This window comes from Alligator sinensis, unplaced genomic scaffold (assembly GCF_000455745.1).
Source record: "Alligator sinensis unplaced genomic scaffold, ASM45574v1 scaffold421_1, whole genome shotgun sequence".
Taxonomy (NCBI): domain Eukaryota; kingdom Metazoa; phylum Chordata; order Crocodylia; family Alligatoridae; genus Alligator; species Alligator sinensis.
In genome coordinates this window covers 3,753,938-3,768,289 of record NW_005841871.1, presented here as the reverse complement: position 1 = coordinate 3,768,289, position 14,352 = coordinate 3,753,938, and the positions used below count along the sequence as shown (strand labels likewise).

The window sequence follows — 14,352 nt, the reverse complement described above, 5'->3', positions numbered from 1 at the left end:
CTGCTGAAACTCTATCTGGATGTTGGTCAGTTTACTTCGAAGCTCCTCATTAGCAGCCTGAAGTGCTTCAGTCTCCATGTCAGGCTTTTCTCCCTTGGCACGGCTTTTCTTGGACATAATTATTTGTAAAGATTAAGAAAAAAAAAAGATCCTTTGTTCCACACTGAACCAATACCCAAGTAGCCTTCTGTATTTGGCATTAACAAGCTAAGTAGTTCTCAGTATTGTCTTCCATGCAACTTTTTTCCATCATTGCTAATGTCTTCCATGTCCTGTCAAAAACACAGAAGCAGAAAAAGGCCTATCAGACTAGAGCATGTTTGACAGAATAATGCATCACACCACATATGAAAGATAAAAATATCTATATCTAGATAAAAACTTTAAAATATGTAGCACTATCCTATAATTTACCATGTACTAGGCCAGTGGTTTTCAACCTTTTATCATTTGCAAACACCTAAAAAATTTCAAATAGAGGTGCGGACACCTTTGTACTGTAAATGTGGATACTTGCATACTTTTGATTGATCATAGTCATCTTTCGCGCACTCCTTAGACATAGTCTGCAGACTCCATGGGTCTGCAGACCACAGGGTGAAAACCACTGTACTAGGCTTTTGCAAAGGGTGTAAATAAAAGCCAGAAAAGTAACAGTTGCAAAAATATAATTTTCTCTCCATGAGCCACGTTATCATCTAACAGCCTGGACAGAAAACACATTTACATGGAGGTAATGTCTTGTACAGGGATGTAAATTGGACTGTGATCCAGAGCAGACACAACCAGCTCCACTAGGGTAGCAGCTCACAGAAGCTATCATTACTGCATCTAGTATAGTGGTTCTCATCCTTTTTAAAGATCAGACTAACCCACCAAAAGTTTAGCAAGTTCCAATTCAGAGGCTGCATCCCTGTCTACCATCTTCAGTGCCTACTGTTCTTTCCTCTAAGAATTGATCCAATCCCTTTTTGAACCGAGTTAAACCACAAGCCTGCATAATTTCTTCCAAAAATAAGTTCCACAATTTGATTACAGTGTGCGAAAAAACAACTTCCTTTAGCTAGTTTTAAGGCTCCTAGTTTAATTTTGTCCTCTAGTTGCAGTATTGGGAGAGTAATTAATAAATCCTGATTTATCTTCTCTGCACCATTCAATATTTTGTAAACTTTTATCATGTCCCCTCTCAAGCATTTCTTTTCCAAGCTGAAAAGACCCCCATTAGCAACTGTCACAGAGATCTGCAACTGGTCTGTCATACTGAATGTAATATCTGAATGTTTGTAATAGTTGCCCATTAGCCAGTTTAGAAAAAGACAAGATTCATCTTCTTATCTAGACCATTGTTTTGGCCTACGTGCAGAAGGTCTGGGCTTTGCTCAAAGTCTTAACTCTTGAATTTTATCTTTAGAGGCCTTTAAACAAAGTTAACCTAAAAATGACCCTTAAGAAATTCCGAGAAATCAAACCCTAGGAGCCTTTGAAAAGTTTGGAAAGAAAGGAAATTCCCCAAAGTAATTAAATGATCAACCAAAGAAACTGATTACCAAGCAAAAGAATCTGTTGAGAAAGATCCGAGCCCAAATTTGGGAGTAGTGACAGGTTTGGGTAGGAGGGGCCCAAGACGGCAACTCACTCAATAAAAACTGTAACCTACTGTCCCAATTTGGAGGTAACCTCACTTGCAGAACAACGAAGGAAGAATCGCAAGTGTAGGCCGGATCAGACTGATCACCTGAACCACCCTCTCCGTGAACACGAATCTCTTAGGTCACGCTGAAGCTGCAAAGCGCCCGAAAGGGACTGAAGGAAGGGGACTTAGTCCTATCAGTATTGAGGCTAGCCCATTGAACTGTACAGCTGATGCAAGCCCTTTGAACCGTACTACTGAGGAATGAAAGCATATCTAGATGTCTGGCTTCTGGGAATTCTAGGATTGTAAGTATATCATGAAAATAATAGTATTGATTCAAATTTAACTGTGAGTTGTAATTGTAGTTGTTTTTGTAATATTAATTCTTATAGCATTGTTTGGGAAGGAAGTGCATTTGGAGCATTGTTTCTGATATATGTAGTTATTGTGTTCTTAATGTTTGTGGTATTTCTTAAAGCTAAGCAGTGTTATATGTGTAGCAAAGAATTTTAAAATAAAATTGTGTTGTATGAATTAAGTGTGTAATCATTGTGAAATCGTGCAAGGAGCTAAAAATTTCCCCAGCCAGTGCATCAAGTGAATCAGTAAGTTGTGTGGAATCTTTTCTATTCCATAACCCACTAGAGACAGTCTGCTCCCTGGCACTGCGCCCGCTCTTGGGTGCATGGGGGTCCCTGGGTGGGTTCACACACACCTGCCAAGGGACCCACATGCCCTGTGAATGGGAGCAGCACCACAAAACAAAGCAGCCCTCCCTCCACTCCTGTCAACATTAGTCATTGTGCTGACTTGGCTATGTGACAACTTGGGGGCAGAGCAGGGGCTAGTTGGTGCCTCATATGAAAGCCCCTCTATACTCCTAACCATCCTTGTTGCCTTTCTTTATACTTTTTCTAGTTCTTCCATATCCTTTCTGAGGTAAGGGGACCAAAACTGCAAACAGTGTTCAAGGTGTGGATTCACCATAGATTTAGAGAGAGAGAGAACTATATATTTTCCATTTGGTTTAGGTATTACCAAGAAGGGAATTGTAACATTTGATTTGCCTTCTTCACTGCTGGTGAACACGGAGATGGTATTTTAGTGAACTGTCCACAATGACTCCAAGATTCCTTTCCTTGTGGTAACAGTCAATGTAGAGCCCATCATTATGTAAGTATAATTTTGTATTATTCCCCCCACCCCAAAACATGCCTCAGTTTGCAGTCATGAAGACTGAATTTCATTTAACATTTTGTTGCCCATTCACTCAATGTTGCAAGATCCTTCTGTAAGTTATAGCTCACCTTAGTCTTTACCACTCTGAATAATTTTGCATCATCTGCAAAATTTGACTGCCTCACTATTAAACCCCCTTTCCAGGTCAATTATGAATATATTAAATAGCACCAGTCCCCACACAGATCCTGCAGGACTCCATTGGTTATGTCTTTCCACTCCAAGAACTTATAATTTATACCCATGTTTAATTTTCTATTCTTAAGCCAATTTCTGACCTGCAAATGGACAGTCCCTCTAATTACACTACAATCCAATTTCACTATGAGCTTTGGAAATGGGACTTTTTGGAAGTCCAAACATACTGGGTCAGCTGGATCACACTGAGGTCATCACTTGTCTACAGGAGCTGAGGCATGGAAAAAACACCCAGCAGACCTGCATTCATGATAAAATAGAGGAATCCCACCTCTTCCCCTAGCCTCAGGAGGAGAAACACAACACAGAGACTTATCCATAGTCACCCTCTATCTGGAATGCAAACACTTGGGTCAGGTACAGATGTTCAAAAAGCACAAGGCAGAAGAGGTCTAGGTTTCACACTTTAAGCACCCAAAGTTAGGTCAGGAGTAAACAGAACAGATATTCACACTCACCCAGGGACACACATGCCTCGCAAGTAGACACAGCACCAGGGAGCCTGACGGCTTCAGGGCACAGTGAAGCACCCCACCCCACCATCAGCAACAATCACAGGGATTTGCAGCCAGGCTTCTCCCTGGCATTGCACCTGTGAGCAGGTGCATGGGGGAGTCTGTAGGTGGGTTCACACACACACACACAGGCACCTACATGCCCTTCAAATGGACACTGCACCAGGAAGCCTGACCAGGCTGCAGGGCATAGTGAAATTCCGCCCCCCTCCTTGCCCCGCACCCACACAGCATCAGCCATTGTGCTGACATGGCTCTGTGGCAGCTCAGGGGCAGAGCACTTTGTGTGTAATAATATACCAGTTTGTGTGTAACACCTATACCTGGCCTTTAAGGCCAAGTCAGAGGACATGTCTTATGTCTCATATTTCTCCTGCCTGGCTGCATTAAGAACAGTCACAGTCTAATCCTAAACTGTTTGAAAACCTTTAGTTATAAAAGTGTTCAGGACCAAGAAAGTGATATAATAGTACAGTAGTTTTCTAAACACAAGAAGGAAGGGACTATTCTGCACACTTCAACAAAAGCTAATCTTAATGACTCAGAAGTTTCAAATCACTCATCATTTATTTAATAACTTATAAACTATGGTATCACCAAAGCACCCATGGTGTAATCCTACAGTCACTACAGACCCCAAAATGACACTTTCTTCCCTGAGACTTGTGTACCCCCATACTCTAAAGCAGGGCTGGGCAAAATGTGGCCCGCCAGGACATTCTATCCAGCCCACGGGGCCCCTAGAAAATTGAGAAAATTTATATTCATCTGCCCTGGGCTGCCTGTCATGCGGCCCTCAATGGCTGGCCAAAACTCAGTAAGCGCCCCTCTGCCCAAAATAATTGCCCACCCCTGCTCTAAAACCTTAGTTCCAGGGGTGGCGCCAACCTCTTCTTGGTGGGGGGGCTGAGGTGGGCTAGACAGAAAATTGGGGAGGCTGCACTATACATCTTCTGGCCAAATACACTTAAAACAAAATCTTTCAAAATAGCAACTAGTTGAATCTTAGCCTAATAAGACTGAGGGCTTCACCTTGGCCTGCATGAGCTGTAAAAATACAAACATTACACATGGTCAACAAATCTTTCCTCATCGATTATTTTAAAATAACTCTTCCAAAAGAGATTGCTTCCAATTTTCATGCCATCCTAATAATGTAAGAACTCATGGAAAACCTATTAGATCTCAGAGGTGTCAGGAAAACCAATCAACCAAACAATGTCACAATCAATAATTCCAATTTCTTCTCTTCCTACTGATCTTGTTATGGATTCAAAAGGTACACTTCATCACCATCAGAAGCTAGTCCCTGTTCCACAACCATCACCAAAGTGATTAATAGACAGTCCTAGGTTTTCCTTCCCTAAAACAAAATGAGAAATTGCTGTACAGTGTATCTGACAATCTGTAGATATTAAGCTGTGTCTCTCCTGTTTCAGACACAGGAATGGCTACAGACAGCAACATTGCAGAAGAAAGGATAGTTTGACTAATGGAAGATCAAGACCATTAAAAAGGATAGTGTCATTAGCACCTGTGTAGTGGGGAGAGATTAGCCTGAATCTGGAAGATGACAGTGAACCATGAAGTCAATAGACTCTTTCAGCACTTCCTGAATAGAAATGCAGCTGTACCTCCAAGCAGTTAATTTTAAAGTTTGGGTGGAGGAAGAATTAAAGGGGAAGGGGGGTGCAACTGCACACCACTAAATCGGTCCCTAAGTGGCTCCAGAGAGGCAATATTCTTTTGTGGTATCTTTTGTTGGAACAGCAGTTATTTGGGAGAGCCCTTGAAGAAGCTTTCAGGCATCAGGTACTCTGCCTCAGGTCTGAAGGAGAAGCAGATGGAAGCTAAGCTAAATATCAGAGAAAAGACTCTATGCCAGTGATTCTCAATATTTTTGGAAAGAGGCATCTTTTACTTTTGTTGAGAGGCATCCAATTTAAAAATTAATGAATATAGTACAGTGCTTGCTTTCTTGCAGGGGGGCCCGATAGTGGAAATGAGGGATCATCCAAGCAGGGACAAGCCTGAGTCTTCACTTATTCACTTAGTTTATCTGCTTATCTTCTAATACCTCACTGAACTCATTAGACCTCAGGGCACCCTTCAAAAGATCTGATGGCACCCACCCTGGCACCCTAGTTCAGAGTCACTGATCTATGCAGATACAAACTGTGTTTGTGGGGATGGAAAAGAGATATGAACAGGAGCCATTAGGAGGCAAAAGTACAGTACAGGCTCTACACAGGGGTTGTGTATGACAAGATAGGACCCAAGTAAGAGCACAGATGTACTATGACTCATGTGTTTCAGGTTGGCTTCAGAAGAAGACACTTCTGCTTACCTCAGACAGCTCCTGTGGTCACTAAATCATGACTTGCCTTTTGCCCTCTGCACACTCTGCTGAGTTCACCAAGCATGTAGCTGGTGGATCACACCTAAAATTCAGTAGGACTGAGATGAGGATTTTGACCTATGTGCACCTTGCCTGAAGGGCTGAGGAAGGCCTTGTGAAGGCTTGTGCACTTCATAAGGTGTACAGAAACCAAAACCAAGGTTCTTCTAGGAACAAACAGCTTAATCCCTCAGTTGCCCATTCATCCAGTCTCTTCACAGCCAATGGATGGCTTCATCCTAGTAAGGCAGTTAATTACCAGTGCAGAGGTCTCTGGAGAATGGTGAGATTGTTATGGGAAGTCATGGCTTGCACAAGGATGTGCCTGTCCAGTAGAAGATGATTCTCTCTGATAGTCAGCTATTTAGGAAACTGCTCCAACCCACTAATACTCCTTTTCTAGGACTTGTTATCAGGTCCATAATGATAGAGGCTCATGGAAGCAGGTGAAGTTGGGGAGAAGAGCAGCTGAGAGCTCCTAGGAATTAAAAGAGCTAGGGGAGATGAAGCCAGAGATCCATGACACCAGAAGTCAAATAGTGTGAAAATGCTTTGCATCATTGAGCCTGAAGTGGCAGAAGCTTCTCTCTTCAGCAGGCATTAGTGCAACTTCTTTTCCCAAAGTTCTGCAGGAGTGGGAGTAGAAACTTTTGGGTTTGCACCTGGTTTATAAATGCTGTAGCAAGGATTTTTCTTGGGAACGTGCACTTTTATCACTAGGAGCTCTTTCCATGTCAAACTTCACTACTTTACCCAGAACTGTTTTGCTTGTTAGACCTTTAAGGGTGGGAAAATCCAATTTTTTTAAATTAGAAAAATCTATAGTTTTGCATGGCGGGTGTTCAAATAGCTGATAAATTTTCCCCTCAAACCTTTTGCAAGCAAGCAAGCAAGGATAACAATCCAATAAAAGCCCACTTGTATTCAGAGGGGTATGACTGTAAACAAGGGTTAGAATAGAAACCACTTTATATTCTCAGTGGTGGCTCCTGCTGATGTGATCTTTGAACAGAACTTTAACAGCAAGAAGTTATAACCAAACAAAATTAGTCATTATCCTTTTTTCAAAACTGGAGTCTCAAATGTTCATCAGTCGGTTCCTAGATAACATATTCATCAATGGAAAACAAACCCCTGGCATTGGAGAAGAACGGCCAGCATATATGTACATATCGTTCCTGCACCTTTGTGCACCTCCTACCGTCATTTTGGAGCTCAGGGATGCTGATACATGAGACATGGAGGTTGGCTTAGCACACTGCAGCAGACTCAGTTAATCAAGTCTGCTCCGATGCGCTGTAATTAAAGCACTTTGGAACAGCCTCCTGACTTGTGTACAAGCACCACTTAGTGTTAATATAAATTCCTTTAACCTTAATTGTTAAAGATCCAGTCCGTTCTTTTCCATATCTATTTTAGCACACATTTTTCCCCACTGTCTCTTTCCTTCTCGTTTATGCTTTGCTAGAATAAATGCTAATTAAATGCTACCTAAGCTATGTATACACAACAAGGTTTCCATGATAATTCCTCTTTGCTCATTTGTACCATACTACACTTGATAATATGCCAAATGGCCTAGATTGAAAACTCTTATTTTCTCCTTAAATTTTATAAACAGAATGAGTTATCCAGTATTGCATGAAAAAATTGTTGCAAGAAACAAAATTTTGGAAAAATGCGTGGATTCTATTGCAATTCACTTCCCGATTTAAGTATTCAAACACACAACATTTTGAACCTATTTGAATGTTATGAACAATAACTGATAGGCCAGCAGCACAATTCTTGGATTATTCTTCTGATCCTCTAATCCCATGGCTAGAATTCAGCAAGGCTTTTAAGCATTTGCATAAATCTATCCCTGTCCAATCCTCATTTTTTTCAGCTGTTAAAGGTAAATGTGTGCCTAAGAGCTTTGCTTCATTAGGGTCTGTATTACTTTATTGCCCAGATCTACTACTTGAGTTTCTGGAGTTAAAACTATAATTTGATTTTACCTAATAGAGTAGAAGTGTAATTTTAAGTTCTTGAATTGGCCATACAGTCTTTCCTAGTACAACCCAAGTTATATTCCTATAATATTAAAAACTCCTTTATTTAAGTGTCTGTCCCTGAGTACTTTACTAATTATTGCAAAGCTATCTAACTTTAATGAAAAATATCCAAGTAAGTGTTTGCTGAAAATATTTTCTAGAAATCATATGCTAAAATACTGTTTATATACTGTTTGAATCTATGGGGCCATGGATATATGATATATATAACTGGCATTATTTTGATTATGTGCCAACCCTTATTACTAAAATGTATAGTGCAGTCTCCCCAAAGTCAATATCATTTAGTTAATAGAATAGTGTTGGCCTTGGAAAAATCTATGCAAATAAAATTGCTTTAAAAATTTGCATTTTAAAAGACCATAAGTATTACAAGGTATAAAAATGAAACAAAATGGAAAACAGGCCAGCTGAGTAATTTACTACTTCTCCCTCCACCTGCTAAATGGATTTCTTTGGCATCTGGATAAACAGAGGGTTAATTTCATTATTGCCTTTTCCTATTTACATTATAGGATTTACTTAAGTATAGAAAAAAGTCTTTTGCTACACATAGACTACAGCACTATCAAGGAAAGATCCCAGTTGGAGGCAGGCACTGCTTTTAAAATGGAGTTGTTATTTTCTGTCTGGCGATTTAGATGCAAACCAAACAGAACAGCAATTGACGCTGCATGATGTGTAGGAAGATGTTTTAACTGATGCATGTTGGGTTTTTTTGCCTACACATTTCCTGCATCCCCCCACTTTACCCCCTCTTCCCTTACTTAACATTTGTCATGATGACTCGTTAAGTTTTAAGTGCAAAAAAATATTGAATCTCAATGTTAAGTCTGAATCAGGGATAAAATTCAGAATTTTTGGACAGAAATCATTAGTAGGTATTGCTGGCTGGCATGTTACTTTATGTGAGTTGTAATTATTCTCAAAGAATAAGATTTTTATTTTCTAAGGATACTGCTTTTCATCTAAATTTCTCATATTCAGCAGAGAGTCATCTTGAAAACCTCATTTTTTTTAATTAAAAAAAAAAAAGAAATATGGTACCAGGACAATGGAAATCATCATTGTTAAATTTTAAGCAAACAGTGGCAAGAGTTTAGATTTTTGTTTTCATATGCCTTATAAAAGAAACTGTTTGGTTTTGCTCAGTATTCATAAAGATACAGTACAGCATTTAACAGGGATTTGACTGATACCCTGTCACAGCAATGTTTTGTTGAAGCTTAATATCTACTCCTTAATATCTACTCCTGTTTCAGATATTAAGCTGTCTCTCTCCTGTTTCAGAGCCCTGTAGGGTGCTCTTAGATCTAGCTAAAAGAAATTAACTCAGGTGTGCTACTCAAGTATAGAAATGGCTGGCAGTGAAGTACTGGAGGCACTCTTAAGGCACTCAAGAAGGCTAGATTTTACTTTACGAATCTGAATAAGAGACATACATTTAACTATAATGACTACAGGAATAATGACGTAATATATTTTATTATTTTGAATATTTTTTGCCTAATTTATTGCAGTTTTTTTTAAACTTTATCTATAATGTAGCAAATAATGAACATTTCAATAGTTATATTTGTTTTTGCTTTAATCTTAAACTGAATAATACAGTGCTAGTCCTTAGCATATTAGTAAAGCATCTAGTTTCTTTAACTGGAGAAAAATGTTTCGTGTTTTATATGATGATGTGCCATACCCTCTGCATCCCCCTTTTCAAGATCCTGGATATACCCTTAAAGACACCGAACTAATTACAGATTGATGGATACACATGCTACTGCCAGGTTCTTGCAAAAAGACCAACATTAAACCTTAACTGAAATACCATTTTGGATTTTGTGTAACCTACTATACCAATCCAGAAAATGAAAACATTTCAAATAAAGAGAGATTCCATACAAGTGTAATAAGTGTCACACCTTGATATCACTGAAATGAAGTAAGGTGAAAGTGCATGTTATTTTTTTTACTACAATGAGATCAGAACAAAACCGTTACATTTTAGGAACAACAAATCTCTTCACAAACATCCTAAATGTACTGTCTTTCTACACGAGACTTGCCACAAAAAAATTACTATTTCTTTGTCAAAAAAATGTATCCGATTCTATGTAAAAATTAAACCTTCCACTGTTCAGTGGGCAAGACATTATAAAAATGTCCATATAATCTTAGCAGTGAATGAGATATCAAATCTCTCCCAAATAAGTCTAAAGGGGAAATTCAAAAGGATTTAAGTTACAAGGAGGGATTTAGGCGACTTATAATGGGACTTGCTTTCCTAAACTCCTATAGTCTTTTGAGTTCCTTCTCCTCATAGTTACTTGACTTGAATGCATCTACCTTATTATTGGGGGGGAGGGGAGTTTCTTTAGAAAAAAAACAACTGCCTTTTTCTTCATGCAAAATCAATTCTGAAATTTTGATTTCCTTATTAACAATTACCATATTGTTCTTTAGAAAACAAGTATTACATATGTTCTCACTAAGGAAACTTTTATGATCCTTTGCATGAAAATCACATGCATCCTTCCATTATCCTATCAGTAATAGCCATTATATTTTTGTCCCCTAAACATGCAATGTGATAAGTGAATAACATCAGCACCAGCTTGAAGCATTATTCCCAGCTATAATGCTTGCCTATTGTATTTTTGGGCAAGACATTAGTTGACATCTGTCACAGAGGCATACTGAGACCTCTTCTGTAAAATGTTTAGAGATTTATAGATGAAAAGAGTCAAAATTATTATTTTGGAGCAAACAGTTTGGCTTTGGAATTTGCAGTGGGCAGTTTGTTGTTTATTTTAAGAGTGTTTTAAACACTTCTTCCTCAAACTTAGGGTTTTTTTCCTTAAAAGTAATGCATTTCAGGTTGCACAAAACATGTGCCTTTGGGTTGCTTGAACTAATGACTAAAACGAACAGTGCAAGCAGCTCACTATGTGGAAATTTCCAGCCCTCCCTATACCACTAACATAAAACACAAATGACACCTGGAATAAAAAAAAGCAGCACCCTCCTTTTTTTGAGGATTTTTTCATTCATTAGTTTATACTCCATTGATTCCTAGATACAAATAAGGTGCATAAGAAAAAAAGATCTTTTTTCTTCTCTCTTTAGTAAAGAATGAATACATCTAACCTTAAACATCTAAACATTCAAAGGTAACAGACTGGGAGAATTTGAAATACTACTTGACAGAGAATAACTGTAATACAGATTTTAATTGCATAGCTATTAGTTACAAATTCCACATAACTTAAATACAAGATATAATTATATTTTAAGATTAACAGAACATCTCCTGAGATTTTATAATGCAGAGGTAATCACAAAATAATCACAGCCCAATAGTTTGTATTGATCAACGTTCTGAATTACATTTGTCTTTAAATCCAAGAGATTTACTCTATTCTTCTACCCTGTTTTGGTAAAGCACTATAAAGTCAGCTAAAGAAATTGTTGCTGTATTTTCCTCTCTTTCATTTTACTTTGTGGTAAATGCTTTTTGGTATTATTTCCTTGTCCTTATATTCAATTCTATAATTGGATTAAAAATACTTATTCCTACGCCTTTAAGATAAAATAAAAATCCCTTGCCGTATTCTGTCGGTTTCATTCATAAAGACAAAATCCTTATACATTGTGTAGCCTACTTATCATTAAAGGCCATGCTTTGCACCTTTTAGTTGGAAGTAAAATAATTTTTTTTTTAAGTATTAAGCTGAAACTATTTAGTCTCTATTAACTAATTTATATAATTCAGTAATTAGCTGAGATTGTTCCACGTTATGCGCCATCTTCATCTTGAGCTCCTTCTGCAGCCACTGATTACACTGTACATCACATCAAATGGAAACTGCATGGGAATGAAAACCAATATTTATACTATTGTGATGTTTTTAATCACACAAGGCTTCATTTAATTACTACTTTTAAGCAATACAAATTGGTAAACTGATTTTTTGCCATCAGACCTCAATATCATATAAGTGAAGAACAAAACAGAAGTAACTGAAATCACCATAATAATAGAAATAACTTGAATATTTGCCAAAGAAAGACATATGTGCAAAATGCTTGTGCTATAAAAAAGTAAAGCCCCAACAACACATCATTAGTTTATTCTGCAAGGCATTCCACCCATTTTGATGATTTGGGTGCACAGAATACTACATTTTCTGTAGGCTCAAAGATAAGAAAATCTCTACTGCAAAAAGAGTTTCCTTTAAAAGAAAAGCCTAGTGTCGACCAGTATTTAGGATCCCATAGTAATTATTAGAGCTGCAAAAAAAGACGACTGTATAACTAAAACTAGGAAAGTATGGTCTTGTCCCTGTCAAGTTTTTCCTCGTAAGACATTTATGAGCCTGATAATGTTTTACTTAATAGATACAGTTCTTTAAAATCTGTCTATACAAGATATCGCTTGAGTTGTGGATTCAAATTCCACCATTGCTGCAAGCAGATTTGGTAGCTTGGAATATCCTGGACTCCCATTACTAGAATAACAAATCAATGAATTATAACTGGTATAAATACCACTAGCGAATTCACTACCCTGAGGAACAGCTGGAATAAGAAAAAAACTAATTGTTGTGACAAGAAAGCAATACCCTATTAGAAACCCAGGAAAATGGATCTGTCTACTGACAGAGATTATGACCTTAAACTTCCAGTAGTCCAAGTGTTATACACTCAGAATCACCAAACCATACTATACAATTATAACACGTTTCATCTCTACAATATAAGTTCAGGAATTTACATGGTCATAACAGAAATGATCCCTTCCAAATGTGCACAATTGTTATTTCCCTTACTTGTCAGTCTCTTTGAGAGGGTAGTTCTTCAAGCATGTTCTTAAAACTGCATCTATCAAACCTAACATGGATGTATTATTATCTCAGAAGAGTAGCAGCCCATATAGGTGAAAGGTTTCAATGCCAGGTCTCTCAGAAAAATGACAAATGACATCTGAGTTCTTAAACACATACAGCGAAAAGGAAAAAAGCTCACCAACATAAACCATGACTGCAACCAAGGATGGAAGGAAAAATAATCAGATCTTTTCTCCACAACTGTATTGAACCTTTAAACAAAACCAGGTAACAAAGGCAAAATGAGAATGGTAAAGGAAAACATCAAAAACTAGTACCTGAAATTTGACTTTTTTTTTAAGCCAATGCTTACAAGTACCAGCCTCTTTAAATGAAGGCTGAAAGGATAAGTAAAGGTACTGCACACAGCAGCCACTAAGCCTCATAAAGGCCAAGGACTTCCTGTAAATCCAGCTCTTTTCTACCATGAAACAGACGCTGCCTATCTTTGATTAAAGGATATCAGCTCCCCATCATAAACCCATGCTTGTTGGGACTAAAAGAATAATTCAAGAGGTGGAGTACCCTAAAATGACAATATGAAACAGTGGTCCATTCAAATGCTGAAATAAGAAGGTTGCACAAACAGTTGTAAATCTTGTTGTATGCTGGAGATCAAATATATTTTCCAGCCCAACAAACATATTGCAAAATGTAAAAAGAAAAAAACCCAACAACTTCTATTAACTCTTCAGAGTTTGAGGCTTCAGTATCAATACCATATATAAATTATTGCTTTCCTCTATATCATATAATATAATGCAAGGAAATCAGTTTTTACATCTATAGGCTGCTATTACCTGGTATATTCATAAGCTGGCCAAAATATATCTAAAAGGAACAATAAGCAATATCACCTAATGCAAGAAGCAAATTTGTTGTATTTAACGAATATAGTTCACAAAAATCCCATTTAGCTTTGACTGGAAACAACAGCAGTGCCATCCTTTAACCTCCTTAACCCACAATCCCAGAATATCTGGGAAAGTTTCCTAGAAAGGTCAAAGTTGAAATAGTTAAGAATAAAGTTGCTTATGAAAAAAAAATACATTAGGTTTCAACACTAACATTGAATGGAACTGAATATGAACCACCTACCTGAAGATGGGGAACTAACAATTGAAAGTTAGATTTATAATAATATAATCCACACAAAACTGATGGACCCACTAAAATAGTGCTAATCCAGACATACACAGTTCAAGCTTTCCACTTCAGGAAAGGTCCTTCTCAGTAATCGGCAGCATTGCCAAACATAAGTATTCTAAAATCATAAATAAAGCCTTTAAAAGTCTTTAAAAGGTTTCAAGGTTGGTTTTGGTTTTAAAGAAATGTGAGGGTGGCTATTTGGGGTGTATGCCTGCATGTATCCATGTGGACATTGTTTTTTTTCCCTTGATCTTTGGGTATTAGGTTATGCTCAGTTCTT

The 14,352-nt window shown here is 37.8% G+C and overlaps 1 protein-coding gene across 1 annotated transcript in view; it reads right to left on the bottom strand.

Moving 5' to 3' along the window:
* JAKMIP1 (janus kinase and microtubule interacting protein 1) overlaps nt 1-14,352 on the bottom strand; it is a 221,141-nt gene that overhangs the window by 135,654 nt on the left and 71,135 nt on the right. The window contains exon 3 of the mRNA XM_025195098.1: nt 5-272. Coding sequence (XP_025050883.1) covers nt 5-117 — 113 coding nt within the window. The 5' untranslated portion in view covers nt 118-272. The remainder of the gene's footprint in view (nt 1-4; nt 273-14,352) is intronic.